At 35.4% G+C, this 27,299-nt stretch overlaps 2 protein-coding genes across 3 annotated transcripts; one reads left to right on the top strand and one right to left on the bottom strand.

Annotated features, from left to right (window-relative positions):
* Nucleotides 1-18,561: 18,561 nt before the first annotated feature.
* Nucleotides 18,562-19,404, top strand: LOC139902600 (uncharacterized). The gene has a single exon (XM_071885207.1). The coding sequence runs from the start codon at nucleotides 18,562-18,564 to the stop codon at nucleotides 19,402-19,404; it is 843 nt and encodes a 280-aa protein (XP_071741308.1).
* A 2,405-nt stretch (nucleotides 19,405-21,809) lies between these two features.
* On the bottom strand, nucleotides 21,810-26,498 carry LOC139899299 (probable nucleolar complex protein 14). 2 transcript variants are annotated; one of them, XM_071882125.1, is made up of 6 exons: nucleotides 26,275-26,498; nucleotides 26,040-26,163; nucleotides 23,902-24,007; nucleotides 23,619-23,768; nucleotides 23,195-23,473; nucleotides 21,810-22,202 (listed from the first exon to the last, which is right to left on the bottom strand). In XM_071882125.1, exons 4-6 carry the CDS (start codon nucleotides 23,747-23,749, stop codon nucleotides 21,938-21,940), a joined length of 675 nt encoding a protein of 224 aa, XP_071738226.1. In that variant the 5' UTR covers nucleotides 23,750-23,768; nucleotides 23,902-24,007; nucleotides 26,040-26,163; nucleotides 26,275-26,498; the 3' UTR covers nucleotides 21,810-21,937. Both variants share the same exon structure in this region; 1 of them encodes a protein (XP_071738226.1).
* Between the last annotated feature and the right edge of the window lie 801 nt (nucleotides 26,499-27,299).

Genomic DNA, 27,299 nt, shown 5'->3' with positions numbered 1-27,299 from the left:
AATATTCGCTTCCAAACTCAAAGCCAAGTACCTAATACATTAAGTACCAATTCAATACATAAACTAGTGGAATTAACCACATTACAATTACTTGGGCATTTAATGACTCAATTCGCATTAAATGTCCCAACTACATCACAACCGCCCTCTTAATGGCCAAGACTCGACTTTAGTTACCAACATTAGTGCATTAAAGTCTACTAGCCTCAATTGACATCCACCTAGGGTAATTTACACCCATTTTACCCAAACTAGGTCAACTAGTACACTCTTGACCCATTTTGACACTTTCACATCCAAACTAGTCAAACATAACCCAAATGACATCTCTTTTAATTTTAACAAATGTTTAATGCTTTTAATATCATTAACACTTTCAACTCACAATTACAAGGCCAAAACCCTAGATTATGGCCATTAGGGTTTCATTACAACAACCTAACCCAAATTCACACATTTTACTCCCAAATGGGTCATACAAGCTTCTATTAACCAAAACCCTAGCCATAATCAATTAAAACTCGAAACTTAGAGTTAGAACTTACCGAGACTATCACCACATAGCTAGAGTCACAAGGAACAACTTTAATACTTGCTCCAAAGATCAACCCTAAATCCTTCCTCTCTCAATCTCACTTTGAATCCAAATGGGTGTTAGAGTTTTGGGAGAGAAATTGAAAGAAAATGAAAAAGGAAAATGAAATAAATGAACTAGTGGACCAGATTTAATGCACCCATCTGATCTATACATCCATTTACCATTTTGCCCCTCAAAATCTCTTAATTTAACCTAAAACCGGGACCTGGCCAGCAGGCCTGCCGCGGCGCGGCACTAAACGTCGCGGCGCGACGAATCAAAGTACAATTCACCATGCTTAAGTCCTGTTCTGATCTGGAAACGCTTGATGGGTCACGGCGCGGACCCGTTTGTCGCGGCGCGACATACGCCTGGGTCTGGCCACTTCGACTAGTTAGTCAAATTTCCAAGGTTTCCACAACTAATTCCTTCATTCTCGTTCCCAATACACGTCTAAGCCTCACATCTAAGTCTCACGAGACCTAACACTACACAAGCTCATTTGTACACTTACATACGCACATGTTAACTAGCACACAATAAATTATATATACGTTTATCTATACAATTACGCATAAGCTTCCGAATCATAACGTACAAATGGTTAAATATGTACCTTTAGTCACGTACGGGAAAAAACGGGATGTTACAACTCTCCCCCACTTAGATCGGAGCGCGTCCTCGCGATCCAAGCCGCATGACAAGCCGGAAGATAAACCAAAGCAAACTCTTCGGATTCCCATGTAAACTCGGAACCCTTTCGATGTCGCCATTGCACTTTGAAGGTTCTAACTTCCTTGTTCCGCAACATCTTAACCTTTTCATCAAGGATTGCAACCGGTTCTTCCGCATACTCTAACTTGTTATTCAAAGTAATCTCATCCAATGGCACCCAAGTCGAGTCATCCACAAGACACTTGCGAAGATGGGAAACATGGAACGTATTATGAATTCCCGCAAGTTCTTCGGGTAACTCTAATCGATAAGCAACCTCACCAACACGTGCCAATACCTTGAAAGGACCAATAAACCGAGGAGCTAACTTTCCTCGCTTTCTAAACCGAATCACACCCTTCCATGGAGAAACCTTAAGCATCACCATATCACCTTCTTGAAACTCAATCGTTCTTCTACCTTTATCGGCATAAGACTTTTGTCTATCTTGCGTCGCTTTAAGTCGAGCCCGAATCATTTCAATTTTACTATTCGTCTCCAAAACCAAATTGGAACTTCCGATTTCTCGTTGACCCACTTCTCCCCAACAAATGGGAGTTCGACATCTACGCCCATAGAGCATCTCGTATGGTGGCATCCCAATACTAGCGTGGTAACTATTATTGTATGAGAATTCCACCAAGGGTAAGTGCTCGTCCCAACTTCCACCAAAATCAATAATACACGCCCTCAACATATCCTCTAGCGTTTGGTTAGTACGCTCGGTTTGACCGTCCGTTTGAGGATGATACGCCGTGCTCATTTTTAATTGAGTACCCATATCTTCATGAAACTTGTTCCAAAACCGAGATGTAAAGCGAGTATCTCGATTCGAAACAATAGATACCGGAACCCCATGTCTTGATATCACCTCCTTTATAAACAACTTAGCTAAAGTCTCCGATGATATCGTTTCCCGAATGGGAAGAAACAAGGCACTCTTCGTCAATCTATCAACAATCACCCAAATCGTATCGTATTGGGTTCGCGCCGTCTTCGGTAACTTGGTAATAAAGTCCATGGTAATGTGCTCCCATTTCCATTTCGGGACTTCCAATGGTTGTAAATTACCGTAAGGCTTTTGGTGTTCGGCTTTGACTTGCAAGCACGTGACGCATTGTTCAACATACTTAACCACATCACGTTTCATGCCGGGCCACCAATAATCTTTCTTCAAATCATAGTACATTTTCGTTGCACCCGGATGAATGGAATACTTGGACTTATGTGCTTCATCAAGTAGCATTCGCTGGTAATCCCCCATCTTGGGTACCCACACCCTTCCTTGAAAGGACAACAAGCCACGCGAGCCCATTGTAATGAACTCCGATTGGCCAACGATTCGTTCCGTGTGCTTATTGTGAACATAAGCCTCTATTTGATCTTCACCCATCTTTTCAAGAAAGTCATTAGTGATAATCAAACGTAACGATCCCACCTTTATCGCCGGATGTGTACTCTTTCGACTCAAGGCGTTCGCAACAACGTTCGCCTTACCCGGATGATAAAGTATCACGCAATCATAATCTTTCACTACATCCATCCACCTACGTTGACGATAATTCAAATCTCGTTGAGTAAAGAGATGTTTCAAATTCTTGTGATCCGAATATATCGTACACTTGACACCATACAAGTAATGGCGCCAAATTTTCAACGCATGCACAACCGCCGCCATCTCTAAATCATGAGTCGGGTACCTCGTCTCGTGTTCTTTTAATTGTCGAGAGGCATAAGCGATGACTTTACCTCTTTGCATCAGAACACACCCGAGTCCATTCAACGAAGCATCACAATAAACCACCATGTCTTCAATCCCTTCCGGTAACACCAACACCGGAGCTTGACATAACTTCTCTTTCAACAATTGAAAGGCGACTTCTTGTTCATTTTCCCAATTAAATTTAACATTCTTCCTCGTCAACTTCGTCAAAGGAGAAGCAATCTTAGAAAAGTCTTGAATAAACCGACGATAATAACCGGCCAATCCGAGAAAACTTCGGATTTCCGTAGGCGTAGTCGGTCGACTCCAACTTTTCACCGTTTCGATCTTCCCCGGGTCTACCATAATACCTTCTTGATTCACAATATGACCAAGGAATTGAACTTCCCTTAGCCAAAATTCACATTTGGAGAACTTAGCATACAATTTCTCCCTTCGCAACGTCTTCAACACTTCACGTAGATGGTGTTCATGTTCCTTCATACTCTTGGAATAAACGAGTATGTCGTCAATGAACACGATTACCGACTTGTCCAACATAGGTTGGCACACTCGGTTCATTAGATCCATGAATGCCGCCGGTGCATTCGTGAGACCAAAAGGCATAACCACAAACTCATAATGCCCGTAACGCGTCCGAAAGGCCGTTTTCTCGATGTCTTCCTCACGGACCCGCACTTGATGATAGCCGGACCGTAAATCGATCTTAGAAAAATACGTGGCACCTTGGAGTTGATCAAATAAATCGTCGATCCGAGGTAATGGATAACGATTCTTGATCGTCACTTTATTCAACTCCCTATAGTCGATGCACATTCGCATGCTTCCATCTTTCTTTTTCACAAACAAAACCGGAGCACCCCACGGCGAGGAGCTTGGTCGAATGAAACCCTTCTCAAGCAACTCTTGGGTTTGATTAAGCAATTCTTGCATCTCCGTCGGCACTAAACGATAAGGGGTTTTAGCAATGGGAGTAGCTCCCGGAACCAACTCGATGCGAAATTCGACTTGTCTTTCCTCCGGAACACCCGGTAATTCATCCGGAAAGACATCTTCAAATTCGTTAACCACCGGAATCTTACGAATAGGTGGTGGCTCATCACGAGTATCAACTACGTGAGCAAGATAAAACAAGGCACCGCTCTTGTGAAAACGTCGTGCCCTTGCATACGTGCACAATGGTACGAGTCTCCTCCGTCTATCACCATGAATAATAAACTCTCCCCCACTTGGGGTCCTAACACGAATGAACTTATCATGGCATGCAATATCGGCTCTATAACGATCGAGCCAATCCATACCAACAACAATATCGAACTCACCCAAGGTCATCGGAATGAGGTCAATTTTAAAGATTTCGGTACCAAACACAACATCACAATTCTTACAAGCATCAACCACTAGCGCCGTCTTGCCATCCGCTATTTCGACTTCAACCGGACGACTCAACTTAACTAGCAGTTTATTTAACTTAGATACAAATCGAGGCGACACAAAAGACAAATTAGCACCGCTATCAAATAATATCTTGGCCGGTTTAGAGTTAACCAAGAAAGTACCTGAGACAACTTCGTTCGATTGTTTAGCTTCATCATTAGTCATCAAATAATTTCGACCCCGACCCGTACCCGCCGCCTTCTCTAACCGCTTGACATGATCATTAACCAACTCGGGACACTCGGTCTTCTTGTGTCCTTCCTTCCCACAATTGTAACAAGTGAATTTTGTAGTAGAAGATGGTTTGGTGCAATCACGGGCCATATGTCCCCTTCGCCCACAATTATGACAAGAATAGGGGAAATCCCCCGAAGCACCTTTCTTCACACTCCCCACACTCTCGGAGCCTTTCTTAAACTTCTTGCTAGAAAAATTAGATTGACTAGTAGCTTCAAATTTTTTCTTGCCCAAGGTAAGGCTATTCTTCCTCATCACAAGCGCCTCGAAACCCTTGGCCATGTTAAACAATTCGTCAAAGCTTTTCACCACATTCACACTTATCTTCTCTTGATAACTATCATTCAAGATCCGATAAAAATCTTCCTTTAACATCTTGTCGTTCCCGACATACTCCGGGCAAAATTGAGTTTTAGACAAAAACACGGATTTGAGAGTGTTCAAGTCCATCGACCCTTGCCTCAAGGAACGTAACTCGTCCTTTATCCTAGTGAGATCAGCCGAAGTTCGGTATTCTTCGAAAAATTCCACCTTAAACTCATCCCAAGAAAAGTCCATGCATTATTCTTCGCCATAGACTTGAATCTTTGCATCCCACCATAGCTTGGCATCACCTCTTAGCATGCTACAACCATACCTTGTCTTTTTATCGTTAGGGCACTCACATGTACGAAAAGCCCCCTCCATATCGGAGATAAACCGGGCACTCTTAAGTGGGTCCCGTTCACCATCAAAGGTAGGAGGTTGAGCATCCTTGAAGTTCTTAAAGAAAAAGTCTCGCCTCCCCACATTCTCTTCTTGAAGAACAATTTTAATTTGTTCCTTAACCATATCGACGACTTGTTCTTCAATAGTGTCTAGAAACATCTTCTTAATATCAACAAGAAAATCCGCCCTTTGGCGTTGAAAGATGGCCTCAACCTTGGCCGTGAACTCGGGGTCCTCGCTCGTGCCCCCATTATCGGTGTCGTGTCCGTTTCTCATCTTCATTCTATAAAACGGAAAAGATTAAACGACGAACCCAGAGACATGACACATATATACCATACCACCCCATCTCGCTCAACAATCGTCATACATCGCTCGTTTGACACGATTTGCACCCGTAGCAAGGGTAGCTAGTCATTGCTACACGAGCACGTCGCATTAACTTGCTAGTACAACGTCTGTCTCGCTCGATGATTCCATCTACAACACAAATCAATTAGTGCATGGTTAGTTCATATAAACCTACGCACTACAATTCCCGATTTGACCCGAAGTCGTACAAGTCTCGCCTAAAAGCGCATACACATAAAAGTCTAAGTCTAGACACCTATCTCAAGTCGCCTAAATCCCTTAGACCATGCTCTGATACCACTTGAAACAACCCAACCCGTACTCCTTACGATAAATTTTTTTTTTTTTATAATACACATTTACGCGCCAATTAAATATGTAGACCAAATCACAAGTTCCATTAAACCATACAACCGTTACCAATGTTTACAAAAGGGCACAAAGGCCATTAGTTAAGTAAATATAAGTTTGACCGAATACAATGATAGTTTATAAACCAAACGACCCAACGAGCATGGTTTGGGACTAAACTACCCAAAAGGTGGTCAACTTCCAAAAGCTCCTACAAGCACATCATCAAGGACATCTAGTGTCCGACAATCCCCTTCCCTTTATCCTCGCCTGCAACTAAAAAGATAAACAACGAGAGGGGTAAGCTAACGCTTAGTGAATGCAATAATTATACATGATCATATATAACCTACTTACTTGCATACACTTACACAATACCACATACGCGCTAGCAATTCAACAAACATGCAATCCATCATGCATAAACTACTATCCACGTTCCACATTACGCTAGCAACAATAATAGCATATAGTTCACAATATAATATGCTAAGTACAATTCGCACAACCATGGTTAACCAAGTATACAAGAGAACGGTACATGTAAGTCCGTTGGAGTTCATAACATCCACTAGTGTTACTTATACACCGCGTAATCACTAGTCCCCCGGGTGATGTCTTAAACACCGCGACTAACTCACCCTTACAACAATGTGGCGTCTTAAACACCGCGACGAATCCACACTTCATTCAATACAATGAGTGGTGTCTTGAACACCGCGACACTTCCACTCTCACGACATTGTGGTGTCTTAAACACCGCGACAATCCCACAAGTCAATTACACAAGGAGTAGTGTCTTAAGCACCGCGACAATACTACTCGTTACCTAGAATGTGGTGTCTTGAACACCGCGACACTTCCACATTCATACAACACAAATAAATACATTATATACGTTCACGCATAATTATTCCACTCACCTTGACACAAGGATGATGAATATTCGCTTCCAAACTCAAAGCCAAGTACCTAATACATTAAGTACCAATTCAATACATAAACTAGTGGAATTAACCACATTACAATTACTTGGGCATTTAATGACTCAATTCGCATTAAATGACCCAACTACATCACAACCGCCCTCTTAATGGCCAAGACTTGACTTTAGTTACCAACATTAGTGCATTAAAGTCTACTAGCCTCAATTGACATCCACCTAGGGTAATTTACACCCATTTTACCCAAACTAGGTCAACTAGTACACTCTTGACCCATTTTGACACTTTCACATCCAAACTAGTCAAACATAACCCAAATGACATCTCTTTTAATTTTAACAAATGTTTAATGCTTTTAATATCATTAACACTTTCAACTCACAATTACAAGGCCAAAACCCTAGATTATGGCCATTAGGGTTTCATTACAACAACCTAACCCAAATTCACCCATTTTACTCCCAAATGGGTCATACAAGCTTCTATTAACCAAAACCCTAGCCATAATCAATTAAAACTCGAAACTTAGAGTTAGAACTTACCGAGACTATCACCACGTAGCTAGAGTCATAAGGAACAACTTTAATACTTGCTCCAAAGATCAACCCTAAATCCTTCCTCTCTCAATCTCACTTTGAATCCAAATGGGTGTTAGAGTTTTGGGAGAGAAATTGAAAGAAAATGAAAAAGGAAAATGAAATAAATGAACTAGTGGACCAGATTTAATGCACCCATCTGATCTATACGTCCATTTACCATTTTTCCCCTCAAAATCTCTTAATTTAACCTAAAACCGGGACCTGGCCAGCAGGCCTGCCGCGGCGCGGCACTAAACGTCGCGGCGCGACGAATCAAAGTACAATTCACCATGCTTAAGTCCTGTTCTGATCTGGAAACGCTTGATGGGTCGCGGCGCGGACCCGTTTGTCGCGGCGCGACATACGCCTGGGTCTGGCCACTTCGACTAGTTAGTCAAATTTCCAAGGTTTCCACAACTAATTCCTTCATTCTCGTTCCCAATACACGTCTAAGCCTCACATCTAAGTCTCACGAGACCTAACACTACACAAGCTCATTTGTACACTTACATACGCACATGTTAACTAGCATACAATAAATTATATATACGTTTATCTATACAATTACGCATAAGCTTCCGAATCATAACGTACAAATGGTTAAATATGTACCTTTAGTCACGTACGGGAAAAAACGGGATGTTACATTGAAACTGTGGTTTACAAATATTTAAAAACTAGACATGGTAATGTCTACAAGTATATGAAACGAAACTATTTTGGTGTCACACATTTGGAACTTGATATCACTGATTTCGAACAGTTAACATTTGACATTGCTGTATGCAAACTTTTGATATAAAACTTTGGTGGTCTTCCACTATTAAACGTTTTCGGAAATATATTATTTCTTAAACATACTGTATTGTTTGACTAAAACCTGTAGATTCACTCAACATTATTGTTGATCCGTTTTGCGTGTTTTATTCTCAGGTATTAATTGCTTCCGCTGTAGAATATTGCTGTTACATAGAAGTCAAGCCAAACACTGGGACCAGAGTTAACATTCCGTTAAAGGGATTTTGACGGGGTGTTATAACGCACCTGCTACTACCCGAACCCTTCATAATCGTCTTGTTCCTTTAAAGGTCGAGCTATTTGTATGCCGTGCAAGACACCTACGGCTTCCTACGAGGATTGAATTGGACAAAAGGGGGCTCGACTTGGGGACGGTGCGTTGCCGCGTTTGTGATAATGTCCTTGAAACAGTTGTGCATTCTATCATTGAATGTAGCGTTGCCGTTGATATTTGGTCTCGGGTCCATAATTGGTGGAATATCACCCTTCCCCCGAACCGTCACATTGATGATTGTTTCATTGGTAATGGGCACTCGTTTTCTTCCATCGTGGGAAAACAACTTTGGCAAGCTACCGAATGGGTAACGGGATATTTGATATGGAAGAATAGGAATGCTGCCACGTTCACCAAATCCAAATTATCCAATGCCATGTTGTTTAGAGAAATTCAACTAAGATGCTTCAAATGGATAACAAACCATGGACTTAATGTTAACATTGATTGGGATTTGTGGATCGCTAACCCAAGAAAGTATGATCTTATCGCTTTTCAAAGATCCAGAATCGGCTAAGAAGACTATTCGGACCAATTTTAATTATGTTTCCTCTCATCACGATATGCCAAGCATGGGGTGAAATGAGCTTAGGTCGAGACACTTTGTCGCTGAATTGCCAGCACTGTCCCTCGGCTTTGGCTCTGCTTGATTGCCAAGTATGCTCCTCGCTTTTACTATTGTGTTGACGGTTGCAATATTGCCTCTCGCACACTCTCGGTTTTATTTTTCTAGTCGATTTCTTTCATTTGATGTATTAATCGTTTATGTATCATTTTCTGGGAGCTTAGCTCTGTTACTTGTAAATACTTCATACATCAATACAACAATAAAATCTTCCTGCTTTTTAAAAAAGAAAAAACCTTAAGTTGAACTATTTAAAGATAGCTTATAATATACTCCATTTGTCCCATAATTATTTTTAGACAGAGTCACATACGATAGAATGGGGATCGGCTAATATAGCTACCTCGCCAGGTGACTGTGCACTTTTAGTGAAGTTTTGAATCTCCTTCGTTTTTCATGATACTTCGTTTTCGGCCATCATGATACGTCTAGGATCTCTAAATGGGGGAGGTGGTGGTTTTCTTTGTCGCTAGAAGTATTCCGGTACTGAAATCCCCTCTTCTCCCGGCTCGGTTTTACCCAAGTACGGGCTCCTTCTCGTTATTATGTTGGTCCGTAGCGAAGCGTTTTAGCATCTGATCTCGTTTCATGATGTCTCTATTTTTGTATAGCTTATTTGAGTTTTAGTTTAGATTATTCTGAGTTTTTGGTGTGTATAATGGTAGGAGATTCACACATTGTATATTACTTCTTATATTAATAAAAAAGATTATTGCCTTTAAAAAAAAAAAAAAAAAAAAAAAAAAAAGAGGCAATACCTTACAATATCTTACAAAAATGTAATAATCATTTTTCTTTAAATTTAATAGAGAGAATAATAGGAATAATTTTTTAGATAATAAGCGTTACAACTCTAAACATTTTCTTAACTCATGTATGGACTAAAAATTTTCTTTGTAGGCACTCCTCCGTATTAGTGTAGTTTATTACGTAGTAATACAGTACAAAATATTAAGAGTTAAAACAAAAAATAGGAATAGAATAAGAATAGGTGTCAAATCATTATTTGGAAAATAGGATGGGAAAGTGTAGGGGTAGGGGTGGGCGTAAAGTAGAAGATACATGGGGTATATGACTTTTTTATTCGCCCGAAGCAACACCGATTGCATTTCCCAATATGATATTAGCGTCAGCTCATTTTCCCATATTTCGCTTCCAATTTCAAGCATATGTAATAATGTAATAATAAAAAGTACTCCGTAATATTATTATTTTTTTTTCAAGCATATGTAGTAAATAATTTTTTTTAAAGTTATTATAGCATAGTCAAGTAAAAACTTCTTATTTGTTATAATTCAGTAGGCTTATAACTACTTTTAGTGGCCTAGTTCTTGACTGTAGACTACTAATAAGTATATAGAGAGAATATGAGAGAATATATTTAGTGTGTGTTTTATAAACTCATAACACACATATTTATACTCAAAAAATCTACTATACAATATCTATAATAATAATAAAATTAACATCCAATTTAACTTTTATAACACTCCCCCTTGGATGACAATTTTATTAGAGAATAACTAGTACTGCCTCGTTAAAAACCTTGCTAAAGAAAACTCATTGGGATAAAACTTTAGCTAAGGGAAAAAGAGTGCAGCATAGAGTTGACTCCCCCTCAAGTAGGCAACGCCTGAATTGTTACATCTTCTGAACATGCCTCATGCCAATATTATGAATGTGTGTTCTGAAAATAGCAGTTGGAAGTGCTTTGGTGAAAAGGTCAGCAGAGTTTTTACTTGACTGAACATATCTCATTTCAATCTGGTTGTCCTTAATGAGATTTTGAGTGTATGAGAAGAATCTAGGAGGTATGTGTTTTGTTCGGTCACTTTTGATATACCCTTCTTTCATCTGTGTTATGCAAGCTACATTATCTTCATAGATAGTTGTTGGACTTTTATCGCGTTCTAGTCCACAAGAATCAGTAATGAGTTGTGTCATTGATCTCAACCAAAAACATTCCCGAGTAGCTTCATGTAATGCAATCACTTCGACATGATTTGATGATGTTGCAACAAGTGTTTATTTTTGAGAACGCCATGATATTGCGGTACCTCCATTTAGGAATACATATCCATTTTGAGATTTAGCTTTATGTGGATCAGATAAATAACCTGCATCTGTATAACCAACCAAATCTTGTTTCGATTCGTTAGAATAAAATAATCCTAAATCAGTAGTTCCTCGAAGGTATCGAAATATGTGTTTGATCCCATTCCAGTGTCTTTTGGTAGGAGCTGAGCTGAACCTTGCCAACAAATTAACTGCAAAAGAAATGTCAGATCTTGTACAATTTGTAAGATACATAAGAGCTCCAATTGCACTAAGATATGGTACTTCTGGTCCTAGGATATCTTCATGATCTTCACAGGGAAGAAATGGACCAGTGTCAACATTAAGTGATCTAACAACCATAGGAGTACTTAATGGTTTTGCCTTGTCCATATTAAAATGTTTTAAAATCTTTTCAGTATATGTTGTTTGATGTACAAGTAAACCATTAGGCATATGTTCAATTTGTAAACCAAGGAAATACTTGGTTTTTCCGAGATCTTTCATTTCAAATTCTTTCTTTAGAAGTTGAATGGCTTCATGGATCTCTTTTTTTTTGTACCTATGATATTAAAACCATTGACATAAATAACTACGATATATATCTGGTCATTGTTTTCATAATTAAAACACATGTGCAAATAAGTTTATATGTATACACTTTTCTTATCAAGTAATCACTTAATCCGTTATACTATTGTATCAACCCATATAAAAATCTTTGTGATTCAATGGAATACATTTCTTTAGGTTTTGCGTTAGATGTTTCTGATACCTTAAACCCTTCAGGTATATTCATATATATCACTATCAAGTGATCCATATAGATAAGTAGTAACAACATCCATGAGATGCATTTAAGTAACTACCAGGTTGATTAAGTATCTAATAAGTAATTGTATCCATTACATAAGGATAAGTTTTCCTCATAATTCATTTCTGGTCTTTGTGGGAAACCTTGAGTTACAAGTCTAGTTTTGCCTTGTATCTTCATTTGCACATTTCTTTTTCGGATAAAAATTCATTTATATCCCATACGTTTCACATCTTTAAAAGTGATAACGATTGATCCGAAAACTTTTCTTTTATTGAGTGATTCTAATTCAGCTCGTATTGCTCCTTTCTGTTGAGCTCAATCATGTCTATTTTGATATTCAATGACAGATTTTGGTTCCAGATCATCATCTTTATTCATGATGTCATTGTAACATTATATGAAAATATCTCATCAAGATTTTTCATTTCATTTCAGTTTCATAATATTGCATAATTTATTGCAATTTATGTATTTACATTTATCAATATCCTCTGCAGAAGGAGTATTGATTTGTGGTTCTTGTTGAACACTTTCTTTTACCTCATTATCAGCTGATTTTCTTTTTCGAGGATTTTTATCTTTGGAACCAATTGGTCTCCCACGTTTCTGTCGTAGCAAAGACTCATGAGTGACATTATTGCCAGCTTTTGTAATTTCAATTCTAGCTGAAGCATTTACTGCTGGTATATATGATTTAGTCACTTATTTTTTGTATCTTTAAATGCATAAAGTAATTAATTTGCAAGTTCTTGCATATGCATTATATTTGAACTTTCTTTTCGCATTCTTTTGTGCGATGATCAATATTCCTTAATTGATGTTCACACCATGAAACATCATTTTATTTATATTTCATTTCTCCCCCTAATATAGGGAACAATGTTTCATTAAAGTGACAATCGACAAAACTTGCTGTAAAAACATCACCCGTCATGGGTTCAATATATCTTATGATTGAAGATGTTTCATATCTAACATATATTTCAATCCTTCTTTGAGGAACCATTTGTTGTGGTTGTTCAATTAAAAATACACTGCACAACCAAATGTTCTAAGATGGAAAATATTTGGTCTCCACTAAAATTAAGTTGGTAATGGAGAATATTTATAACTTGCACTTGATTTAATGCGAATTAATGTCATATCATGTAAATTTACATGTCCCCATATAAATATTGAGAGTTTTGTACTCATTTCTAATTGTCTAGTTATTAGCTGTAAGCGTTTATCTATTGATTCAGCTAAACCAATTTTGTGTATGCACATGAGCAACTGGATGTTCAACAACAATCCTTGTAGACATATAATAATCATTAAAAGCTTGAGATGTTAACTCACCAGCATTATCAAGTCTCATCCTTTTAATGGTGTAATCAGAATAATGTGTTCTTAATTTAATAATTTGTGCAAGAAACTTTGCAAATGCCATATTATGGCTTGATAACACACAAACATGAGACCATGCGTTAGATGCGTCTATTAGAAAAATGGTCCACATGATGGATGAATTGGTCCATATATATACCCTTGAATTCTTTCAAGAAACATTGGTGATTATTTCTCAATGTGCTTTTCATTAATCGCCATATGTGATTTTCATTAATCACCATATGTGTTTTTCGTTAATCACTATATGTGCTTTTCATTAATCACTATATGTGCTTTTCATTAATCACCAAATGTGATTTTCATTAATCACCATATGTGCTTTTCATCATATATCATTTTCACCATATGCGCTTTTAATCATATGTGCTGCGCTTTTCGTCATATGCGCTTTTTATCATATGCGCTTTTAATTATATGCGCTGCGCTTTTCATCATATGCGCTTTTTATCATATGCGCTTTTAATCATATGCGCTGCGCTTTTCATCATATGCGCTTTTTATCATATGCGCTTTTAATCCTATGCGCTTTTCGGTGCTACATAGATATTTCTCATTTTCGATTATCATTGACTGATAATCATATCCATTATGATATATATCAGAGAAACTTAACAAATTTCTCTTTGATTTGGGAGAAAACAAGACATTGTTTACCAAAAAATTCGTACCATTTGGTAATATGAAATTTTGCCTTTTTCGTTTCTTATATCAAGTTTGCAAGAGCTGATATAGTATTTATAATTCCTTCATTTGATTTAAATCAATGAAATATTTCTTAGATTTGATCATAGTGTGTATGTTACTACTATCTGCAATACATAGGTCTTTACCATTTAATTGATGTTGTATTTCTGCAGGATTCATACTAAAACTTCAAATAAGATATGCAAATAATGAGTTATATTTCAGCAAGATAATCAAATTATATTACCTGCAAACAAGTTATAATCTGAAGTACATAAAAGATAACACTTAATAAAACATATGCGTTATGGTCTAAAACCATTTATTTATGAGTGATACATAAAAAAACTAGGCATCTTAGAAAATTCAAACCATTCAAGTCTCAAGGTAGCTCAGGGTTAATTTAATCAAGATTTGTCAAAAGATTCACTCTCGTTTTCTTTTCTTTTGGGACTTATTTGTAGAGCTAAACAAGATGTTCATGTATTCAAGAAATACTAGACTGATGATCCACGTTACCAGATCATTAATAAGAATCTCCGGAATTCTTATAAGAGCGTCTACTAATATCTTTAATTTTATTCTTTCATGGATCACTGTTATTATTTTTTATTTTATTTTTATTTTATTTTTATTTTTTATTTTTTGATAATTAATATCGTATCTATCTTTGAGTATTTTCCATAATACACTTGGATTTTCGATCATATAATATGTAGATTCTAAGGACTCGTCAATATGTTTGCTAAGAAAAATACTTACTATTGCTTTCTCTTGTTCGGAATAATTGTTATTTTCATTCAGGGTTTCTAAAATACAGTTTGATTCGAGATGTTTTTCTACATTCATAACCCATGTTAAGTAGTTGTTCCCACTTGTTCTAAATGAGCAAATTTAAGCCTTTTCAAATTCGACATTTTCTATTATCATAAAGATGAATAACATAAATCATAATCATAATCAACTTCTATTCATAGAAAAATAATAAAATGAAATTAGAATCATTTTAAATTCATAAGCAGCAAACAACAGAATAATGGTATGATTACAAATAATAAAACCACAAGGGCATGATAGAATATAGGTTCACCCGGTGGTATATTAGCAACAATGATGATAGTTAATATGACCAATACAATAGGAAAAATCATCCTTGTGTGAATCATTTTTACAAAAACTTTTTGAGAGTAGTAATCTGAAAAATGAAGATTGATTTGTGAAAATGTGAAAACGGAGATGTTTATTTTATATTTGAAAAATATAGTTGTTGTAACGTCGTCAGTTGACGTTAACAACCGTTATGTATATATGACCGTTGTAACGTCGTTAGTTGACGTTAACGAATAAAGTCACTATATCAAAACGCGTATGAGTAATATAAAGGACAAGATTTTTTTTTATTTTAACTTTTAAGATTTACTTTTAATAAAAATACAAACTATTTTTTCTTATTTTAACTTTTAAGATTTACTTTTAATAAAAATACAAACTACTTTTTCTTATTTTAACTTTTAAGATTTACTTTTAATAAAAATACAAACTACTTTTCTTATTTTAACTTTTAAGATTTACTTTTAATAAAAATACAAACTACTTTTCTTATTTTAACTTTTAAGATTTACTTTTAATAAAAATACAAACTACTTTTTTTTATTTTAACTTTTAAGATTTACTTTTAATAAAAATACAAACTACTTTTTCTTATTTTAACTTTTAAGATTTACTTTTAATAAAAATACAAACTATTTTTTCTTATTTTAACTTTTAAGATTTACTTTTAATAAAAATACAAACTATTTTTTCTTATTTTAACTTTTAAGATTTACTTTTAAGAATAAACATTAGTATGCATGAAATAAATAATGATTAATTGCATAAGTAATCATAAATGTTAGATAACATATAAAGACCCCATCGTATTCGTATTGATCGGAATTAATCTCGACCCATGGTACCGTGTTGTCAAATGACGTGTTGCGTACATAAAGTACCGTGTTGTCAAATGACGTGTTGCGTACAATCATGAGGTCTTATTAACATAAATATAAATGTTAGTGAAGTTAATAAGAGTCAGATTACAGAAAATATAATTCAGGCGGTATAACCGACCATATATAACTTAAATAACATAAATATAAATGTTAGTAAAGTTAATGAAAGTTAGATTACAGAAATATAATTCAGGCGGTATAACCGACCATATATAACTTAAATAACATAAATATAAATGTTAGTGAAGTTAATAAAAGTTAGATTACAGAAATATAATTCAGGCGGTATAACCGACCATATATAACTTAAATAACATAAATATAAATGTTAGTGAAGTTAATAAAAGTTAGATTACAGAAATATAATTCAGGCGGTATAACCGACCATATATAACTTTAATAACATAAATATAAATGTTAGTGAAGTTAATAAAAGTTAGATAATTTCTTACCTTGATTAGTGACGTGTGGTTGCTTAGATAAACCTTGATTATACGGAGTACTTCGTGCTGATAACGTGTTATAATTCAGTAGGCTTATAACTACCTTTAGTGGCCTAGTTCTTGACTGTAGACTACTAATAAGTATATAGAGAGAATATGAGAGAATATGAGAGAATATATTTAGTGTGTGTTTTATAAACTCATAACACACATATTTATACTCAAAAAATCTACTATACAATATCTATAATAATAATAAAATTAACATCCAATTTAACTTTTATAACATTATTATCATTATTTTACATATTATTTGTTATCTTTTACTCATTCACTACTATTTATTACTTCTTCCGTCCAATTTTATTTTTTTCCATATTATTATTTATATATGCTTTTAAATAAAGTCGCTTATTCAAAATAATAATAAAAGGCAACTGAAGTTTTTTTTAAGTTGTTCTAGCGTAGTCACGTAGAAACTTCTTTTAACTTTATTGTCATTATCCTACATATCATTTGTTATCTTTTATTCATTAACTAGTATTTACTACTCCCTACGTCCCAAAAAAAAATTCGATATTACCATTTATATATGTCCCTAAATAGATGTCACTTACTCAAAATTATAATAAAAAGTAACTGAAGTTCCAATTCCACAATTTTCATATATGCAATTCAGTAAAACTATTAATACTTATTTCATCTAATTTTACTTTATTTTGGAAGTTAATTAATTAGACTGACTTATTAAATAAAATTAAAATGGACATTTCACAAAACTATCATAAATTAAAAAGTATTTGTTGAAGAGCATTTAATTCGGAACAAAAAGTATTTTTTTATATAATTTGTTCAGCCCAACTAAGTGGGCAAACGGTTCCCCAACTAAAGAATTTTCTCTTCAGAAAGGCGTGAGGCAAGGGGATCCCCTCTCCCCTTATCTTTTTATCATGGTAGCCGAAGGTTTGAACCATCTAATTAAATCTGCTGCACTTCATAGCCGCTTTTCTGGGATCCCAATTGGGCGGGGGGATTTACGGGTCACGCATTTGCAATACGCGGACGACACTATATTTTATGGTGAATGGGATAGGCGTAATGTGCAAAATCTTACTAAAATTCTTAAGTGCTTTGAATTGACATCGAGACTAAAAATCAATTTTCATAAGAGCTGTGTTTATGGACTCGGGGTCTCAAAAGTAGAAACGGAAAATATGGCGGCCTGACTTGGGTGCGCAGCAGGTACACTCCCTATTACCTACCTTGGGCTTCCACTTGGATCGTCGATGAAACTCTCGAAGTCATGGGATCCGGTATTTGACAAGTTTGGTAAGAGGCTGGCGGATTGGAAAGCTAGATCCCTCTCGTATGGCGGTAGACTTACATTAATTAAATCGGTATTATCTAGTCTACCTCTTTATTTCTTTTCGCTTTACATATCCCCGTCTTGTGTTATTGATAAACTTGAGGGTTTGAGACGTCGGTTTTTTTGGGGCGGATCTTCCGAGGTCTCAAAAATAGCATGGGTTAAATGGGATACTTGTCTTAAGCCTCGTGAATTTGGTGGGTTAGATATTGCCCCTCTTGTGTTTAAAAATCGTGCCTTACTTGCAAAATAGTGGTGGCGGTTTAAACATGAGAATGACTCACTTTGGGTGTCTATTATTAAAAATATTTACGGTGAGGACGGGGGCCTTAGCACTTCTTTTTCTCCCCCTTCCTCACGAGCTTCCTCCACTTGGGCGGGTATCCTTAAGGTGGGTAAACATATCTTTAATGCAAACTCCGCTTTCGCTAATTCTTTCAAAAAAAGAGTCGTAGATGGGTCTAGTACACGTTTTTGGGATGAATTATGGCTTGGGAAAATGGTTCTTAAAGACAAATTTAATAGGCTTTATAGACTTGACACAAATAAATTTGCCACAATTTTTGACCGGGCGAGATGGGAGGGTGGGAACTTTCATGCGACGTGGTGTTGGTCCCGCGATATCTCGGGGAGATTGGCCGGGGACCTCACCACTCTTACTAATCTTTTATCTAGCTTTGTCCTGTGCAGCTCAGGTAGAGAAGAATGGTCATGGTCTTGGAGTAAGCATGGCTCATTTTCAGTTCACAAGCTTACGGATATTCTGGTCCGGAGCAACCCTGACATCACACCCGTGAGCATAAAGTCGCTCCGCAACAAATTGGTCCCCCTCAAAGTTGAGTTGTTTATTTGGCGTACTCGACACAAAAGGTTACCTACAAGAGTTGAACTTGACAAGAGAGGTATGGACTTGGGTACGGTTCGTTGTCTGGTTTGTGACAATGGTTTGGAATCAGTAGAGCACTCCATCATCTTATGCACGTTCGCTTCTGACATTTGGAATCGAGTCTACGATTGGTGGAAGCTCGACCCTTTTACAAACTTGGGTATAAATGAATCTTTTCTTGGAAATGGATATAACTTCACCTCCGACTTGGGAAAACAGTTGTGGCAAGCTACGGAATGGGTTACGGGATACATGATTTGGAAAAGTAGGAACGCTTTCACTTTCACTAAGATAAAACCGACATGCGCAATGGTCTTCAAAGACATCCAACTTAAATGCTTCGAATGGTTCTCTAATAGGATCAAATGTACCAATATTGAATGGGATGTCTGGTTGGCAAATCCACGAGCTTATGATTCGCTAGCTTTATCGTCTAGGAGATCCGGGATAGGTTAATTAATTGTTCCCCACGCAGGTTTTTTGCCCCACTCCTGGAGTAGTCGTTTTGGTCGAGAGAATTTGGGGTGAATCAAGGTGCTTTGTCGTTGAATTGCCAACATTGTGCTCTGTCCCCACTCCAGCTTGTTTAGTTAATTCTTCTCAAGTCCAATCTCGACCTTAATGATAATGAACGGACTACGGCGTTTTCCTGCACACTTGTGGAGTCTTACTATCTCGGTTATATATTTGTCGTTTTGTTTTCCTAGATGTAGTTCCATTTTTGTAAGTGTGACACTATTGTAATTTTCGTGTTGATATATATAATACATACTCTCTTTGCCGTTAAAAAAAAGTATTTGTTGAAGAGCATTTAATCCGGAACAAAAAGTATTTTTTTATATATAATTTGTTCAGCCCAACTAAGTGGTCAAACCCATCTTTCTTGTTTTATTCAAGTGCTCAAGCTCTCCATCACAAATATTTCAAGCTTCTTTTTAATTTAAACTAGTACAATGACCCGTAAATTTACGGGTTTGATGAAGAAATTTACATTATAATATTAATATCATTGACCAGTTGATTAAGTGTTTATTATAAAGACGATCAACATAAATATTGAATCATAAACCTTAAGTTGAACTATTTTTAAGATAGCTTATGATATACTCGTTATGTCCCATATTATTGTCCCACTTTGACTTTTTAGGTCTTTTTTGTTTAATTTTAACCTTAAATATTTTTATTTATGTTAGATAATGTTTGATAAAAGTTATACCAATGAAATCACATTTTAAAACCGAATTTATTCATATAATTTTTATTAAATTTTATATAATCAAAATTTAAAAGCAGAGACTTTGAAAAGTCAAATTAGACAGTTATTATGAGACAGGGGGAGTATTAGATATCTTACACCAATGAGAACTATAAAACATAATAGAAAAATATATATAAAAAAATATATAAGAAGAAACGTTACTAATATAGAAGTTTACAACAATTATGTGGCAAACGAATCCCCTACAACAATTATGTCAATACATGAGAGTATGCTCTTTTTAATATATTGAAATCAACATAAATGAAGATGTAAGCATCTATTATAATCAGATTAGAGCATACATATTCAAGCATAGTTGACTAAAGAAGGACCAAATAGTTATTTTTTTTTAAAAAAATGCTCTCCGTACAACATGAGCGTTTCATCTCCTTCCACCGATAACGTTCATTTTACTTTCCAGCCACCCCCTTTTTCTACCCTATTCCGCCTATACACACCCTTCACCACCACTAACCACCAACCACCAACGCCCTTCACCTTGCATCCTTGCGTCCTCGGGAAGCAAAGTCGCAAGAGGAACTTTGCGTCCTTGCATCCACCGGGAAGCAAGGTCGCAAACAGGTATCTTGCGCTCATGCGCGGGCGAATTGTCAACTTTTTTTTTTTATATGTTATGAGTCAAAAAAGAGAAAAAAAAAATGGGCATTTCAGTGATAATTCTTTGTCTAAAGTCTAAACATCAATGTTCCAGCCCACCGAACGTAACCCATACTACATTATATCCGTGTTAACTGGGTTAGGCCCATTGCAACCCACTAAACAACGGACCTAATTTTCCACTACCCACTCACTTCTTACGAAAGATAGTTAATACTGACTCTTGTTACTTAGTATACGGGAAATGATTGATCCTCCTATCATTTCTTCCTAAATCACAATACCTGAAAAGTATTTAGATTACATCTAACCCCAAGAGGTTGGCTTGGTGGTAGGATGCTTAAAAAGTTTCAAAGGGACCCAGGTTCAATCCTCACTTGTTACACTTTGAGAGGTTTTGCCTTTCAGTTTAAAAAATATATATATATATATATATTTTAGATTACTTATGAATTGAGTAGTCAAAACTTGAGGATGTGTATCCAATAATCATCTACCTTGGGTAAAAACACTAACCAAATATTCAGGGCCGGTCCCGAGAATTTGAGTGCTCTGGACGAAACGAAAAAAATGGCCCTTAGACCCTAATGAATAATATAAGCTAATTAAAAAAACGACAAATATATCAATCGTTAAAGATATTTTAAAGATTATTAATGTTACTTTATTCAATAAATGAAACACAACAACTGTACAGATACAACATAATTTAAACTCCTTGATATTGATCTTCAATGCTCTGCCTCTCTTTATCTGTTGTCCACTTAATAAGTGATAAGTTAATGTGTTTTATCCCACATTGGTGAGGAATCAAACAAGAATACACTATACATTAATAACTTGGGCCATGATAAATAAAGAACAAAAACTAAATTTATTCATTTGGGCTTAATTTATCTACACTTTTAAAAGTATTGGGCAGTTGACCTTGGTAATTTTTGTGACCAATAAATAATATTGGGCCCCTAAAATTATTGGGCCCGGGGCGAATGTACACCTTGTACGGCCTCCGGCCCGGCCCTGCAAATATTAATTAATTCTAACACATACCACATCATTACAATGCTCAAAAAACATCCCAATAGTGAACACAAAATTGTTGATTTGTTTCTACCTTTTCCTTTTCTTTCCTTTACCAAGTTGACCAGATTTAAACGCGTGTTCTTGTTCTTGAAGAAAAGCTTTAGTTCTCCCATACTCTTCAGCCTTTTCTGCATCTAAACGGGCCTTATCTTTAGCCTTTGCTTCGGCCAAGAAATAATTATCTTTTCGCAGTTCACAAGCCGCCCCTTTCGCTTCGCGTTTTACAAGTTTCTTTAACTTTCTATCCTCGGCTCGTTGTCGATCTGGGTCATAATCTCTATTGCTCACAAAGCTGCCAAACATAAACCAAACAACCACTTTCAGTTTGCTAAAAGTTTAGAGGAAGGTGACAATTTTGACCCATTTAATTGAGACAGTAGAAATTATAATAGCACAAAGGACATGTACAGTTGTGCTTTAGTGCATAAAACCTCCTAAATCATTTACTACCAAGTTTAAATCTTTAATCTATCTAATCTAATATTGGAATAAAAGTCATATTTCACAAATAAATCCAAGAAAAGTGGAAAAAATGCTTTGTCGCCCATTTTGCCAGCTTAATAAAAACAGAACAGCGAGTAAGATATGTTACTACATATATAATTAGGTGAAAGTAGTTACAGTTTGCAAAAACTTAAAGGTGGCAATTTCGACCCATTTAATTGGAACAGTAAAAATTAAAATAGCAGTAAAAATTAAAATAGCACAAAGAACATGTCCAGTTATGTTTTAGTGCGCATAAAACCTCCTACATTTACTACCAAGTTTTAATTTTTAATCTAATCTAATGTATTGTAACAAAAGTCATATTTCACAAATAAATCCAAGAAAAGTGGAAAAACTGCTTTGGCATATTACCCAACCTACACGACTCGCCCATTTTGCAACATTAACTAAAGACACAACAGCGAGTAGGATATTTTACTACGTATATATTTGGGTGAAAATAGTTTCAGTTAGCTAAAAGTTAGAGGTGGCAATTTAATAAACCCAATTTATTACAGACAGTAAAAACTAAAAATAGCACAAAAAACATGTCCAGTTGTGTTTTAGTGGGTAAAAAACGTCCTAAATATTTGACTACCAACATTTAATTTTGATCTAATAACTAAAACCTAATATTAAAATTAGAGTCCTAATTCACAAATAAATGCAAGGAAGGTTGAAAAACCGCTTTGGCATACTACCCGACCTACACAACCCGCCCATTTTGCCACCTCAACTATTAAAAACAGAACAGGGAATGTTATTGGAAGAGTAAATAACACAAAAAAAAAGACGTACTTTTCTTCAAACTTTGGATTAAGAAGCTTAATTGGAACTGGTTTTAACTTCCTCATTTGCAAAGGTTGACGTAACATGTAATGTTCATCAACTTTCTTCTCGATCAATTCAACAGCCGCTTTCATCTTGTCTTTTAAAGAAACCGGAACGTGATTTTGTTTACTTAATTCATTTAGTAATTTTGAAAAAGGTAAAAATATTTCGGGAAATGATTTAAAATCTTCATAAATGTTTGCATATCCTTGTAGTGTATCAACTACTGCTGCAAGCATACTCGCCCTACATTAAACCACATTTTCATTATAAATGGATATACAAGATTATAACAACATTCACATATGTCAAACTTGGTCAAAATCGGTCAAAGTCAAACTTGGTCAACATCCACGAAACGTAATTTAAAGCCTTACAAACAGCTACTAACCTGAATTTATCCGAGGTAAAATAAAGGGAATCGTCTGATGAATCCATTAACATAAGAAAATCGAGAGGCTTTATATCATCATCTATGGTCCCACGTATACATAAAAGAGGCTTTTGGGATTTTAACTCCATTAAATGTTAAATGATATAACTGAAACAAAATTAAAATGTTAGTGTTCAATAACACACAAGTATTTTAATCTTAATTTTAATAACCAATATCATCGGTTATTTATTTTGATTCTTCTAAAAAAAAAGAAAAAAGAAAAAATGAAGAATCAAACCTCGGGTTCTTGAGATGGTTGGTGTTTTTTTATCTGAAGCGGACATTAACGACGTGTGAAGAAATACTATTGCTTCTGGGCAGAACTTTTTTAACTGTTTGCAGACCTATATAATAATACAAAAATCAGCTTTTGAATCAAAGGTACATTTTATTTGATACATTATCTTATCATTATGAATCTTTCAGTTGAACTATTTGACAATAGATATATATTTTCTTATATCTTTATCGATTATGATATTAATTTTCCAAGTTCATAACACGTTTCTTGATCTTGAAGAGTCGAATACTCTTCTTCCATACATGAGTGATGCAATAACTGGTATATCTAAAGCTTGTGAAGCTTTTGAATTAAAAGAATCGGCACCTTCAGTTGCAGGTGTCTTGATTTTGAGTGCAAATTTCAAACCAGAACAAGATCTGTTTTTGGATTTCTTTTTTCTTTAACTCGGTTGCAGTTTTATCTAGATGAGGACTCTGATAAATTTAACTTTGCTCTCCTATCTTATTGTGTTTCTTATAGCTTCTTTGACTATTTTTTTTTACTTAGTATACTGATATTTTTTTTATTATGTTTTATTATAGGTGTACTAAATTTTATCGGGATTTAGGAGATTGTAATGGTGTTTGCAAGCACCGTTCAGCAACATGTCGGTTTGATGAGTGGTTTAAAACGTATTCTTCTGATAACCACACTCATTACCACAAATGTTGTGATTATCAAAAGCAAACATTGTTACAATAAAATGATTTACGAGCTCGAAGTTTACTATAGACGACGTTCAGTATGATCTTTCATTACCTGATTATTTAAGTGTTTTAATTACATCTATTTGACCCGGTTATAGAAAAAAAACTAATTGGGTCAAAGTGCCACCCCATCATATGTCATCACTTATGGGCTGTGCAGTGGGAATATTGTAATAAAACTTAAAAATAAGGTAAGCTGGTCATATTTTTTTCCATTCCAAAATTTATTATTTATTGTTGGCACATAATCATATTGCAAACAAGTGATGAAATCATTGCCATGTTCTTGATTGTATTAATCATGAAACATTTTGTAGAATTTTGTAAACATATAAGGTCTTTCAATTGAATTGTAAAATATGGAAACAATATTTTTTTTCTGTAGTTTGACTTTTCATGGTCAAGCTTTGACCTTTTGTTTTTTGGTGATTTGCTGGGTATAAATTGTCTAAGGTGAATTGGTGTATGGTGAAATATCCATTTGACATCACCTATAGTGAAATTAATAAATCACTTTACCAAATATAAGACTTTAAGTAAGTCAACTGAACTTTTTTGACTTTTACTTGGGCTTTTTAGAGGGAGAAAGTGAAGTGTTGGAAAATTATTGTTCCCCTGAAATAGTCGAGCGGTGTAAATCCGAGCACAGGGTTTGTGAGATGCAAGGCATGTTTATGATACCAAGGTTAGATGACTAATTTAACTAATTTGGATAGTACTCGAATTCTTTAATAGCTTTAAATGAAAATACTATTTAAAAACCAAACTAATAGCGTCTTACTAATTGTTGTGCTTGATGCTCATAAATTACACATATCGGAAGTCAATGTAAGAGAGACCAAAATGATGGGTGACAGTCCTTTAAATATCGTTGGGGTATACGCTTTTTTCAATTTAAATCTTAACCACCCCTTTAAGCCAATAAAAGGTGTACTAACTCTGGTTAATATTCATGGTACAGTTTCAAACACAACGTGTGTATTGCATACGAGATAGACTTGGTGAAATAACAAAAGGTAGCAAGGTAATATGCTTCAAATTGCTCTTTTTGAACTTTTTTATGTATGGTTAGTGCATGGAACTTTATTACCAAGAAGTATTATATTAGTGACAGTCTAATTGAAACGGGTCGAAAGTTGTCATGACATGAATACAGTGAGTAGTGATAACCCAATTGTTTTTAGCTTATTTGCCCTAAACGATCGATAAGCATCTTCATAAATGCCAATCAAAAACCCTTTAGAGAAGCTTGAGCACTAAATCATCCTTAAAAACGCTAACCAAAACACTCATTCCATAACCATCAAGTTCGTAAACAAAAAGTAAACTAATTTCCTTATTCTCATGGATAAAATACGAAGTATATAAACAATTCAGGACATTTACCCGCATTTCGAAGAATGCCCTTATCGAACTCACCAAGATCATCATTTCCCTCTCCAATTCTCTTGTCAACAAACACAGATGACTTACAACTTCTCTCACAATCTTTCAGTAACGTTTTCTTCCTCTGCAAGTTTTTACCACAAACAATTAGATACTATTAACAATTCCTAAACATATACGTACAAAACTTATATCGATATCTATCTATACATATAAAAATAATGAAATTAATAACCTTTTCGATAGCGAGAGAGCGAGCGAGACCAATACGACGTTCTTCTCCTTTTCGTTTTTTACCGAGGATATCAAACTTACGACGCGACCAAATGGTTTCAAAAGGATTAGGTTTTGTGACTGGAGCTTTCACGTATTGAGTTTGGATTGATCTTCTTTTTGTTCTTCTTTTTATCGGTAGTTTCATTGTTACTATTGGTAGGTCTTAAACTTTCACCATTGTTGCAGCTCCAATTTGAGATTTCTTTAGGTAGAAAAGAAGAACGCGACCAAGAAGAGAGGGTTTTAGATGTTGGAAATTGGTAAAAACTACTTCAGGTACGGCCCGCGCGATGCGGCGGGGCTTTTGGTCCGGTTCAAACGTAGTTAGTTTCGTTTTGTTGCTAAAAGTATTTCGAGTCTAACGGCATTGGTGAAAAAATTTAACTCAGGGCGAGCAGGAAGATATGGGATGTCGTTGTGTTTAACGTTTTTTAAAAAGTGTCCGTATCAAACGCACTTTTTTCGTTTTGTTCATAAAATTATTTTGAGTATAACGCTGCTGGTGGAAAAATTTAACTCGAGGCGAGCGAGAATATACGAGTTGTCGTTGTGTTTAGCGTTTTTTAAAAAGTGTCTTGTCACGACCGGGAAAATTTCGACTAATTTTAAACCAAACTCTCGATACGATATTGTATTTTCAACACGAAAAGCAAAGTCTGATAGGTTGAGTCTCGAAAATTTTTGAAACTGTTTCATAAATTAATTTGACATGTGACTGTTCCCGACGACTCACGATATGACTGCTTGTAAATAGACATGCATCTATATATATAAATGTATATAATAATATGAAATATTATATACTGTAATTGTTAGAATTAATTATTTTAAAATAATAATAATATATAATAATTACTATTTAAGAAGTATTTACATGATTAAATAAAGTATATAAAATATATATTTTGTGGTTTCGAATTTATTTAGGAAACGATAGTAACACCCAGTTATCATTCGAATGACATTACACGAGTTAAAAATGAA

The sequence above is a fragment of the Rutidosis leptorrhynchoides genome, chromosome 3 (assembly GCF_046630445.1).
Source record: "Rutidosis leptorrhynchoides isolate AG116_Rl617_1_P2 chromosome 3, CSIRO_AGI_Rlap_v1, whole genome shotgun sequence".
Taxonomy (NCBI): Eukaryota; Viridiplantae; Streptophyta; class Magnoliopsida; order Asterales; family Asteraceae; genus Rutidosis; species Rutidosis leptorrhynchoides.
This window is presented reverse-complemented; position numbering and strand designations above follow the sequence as displayed.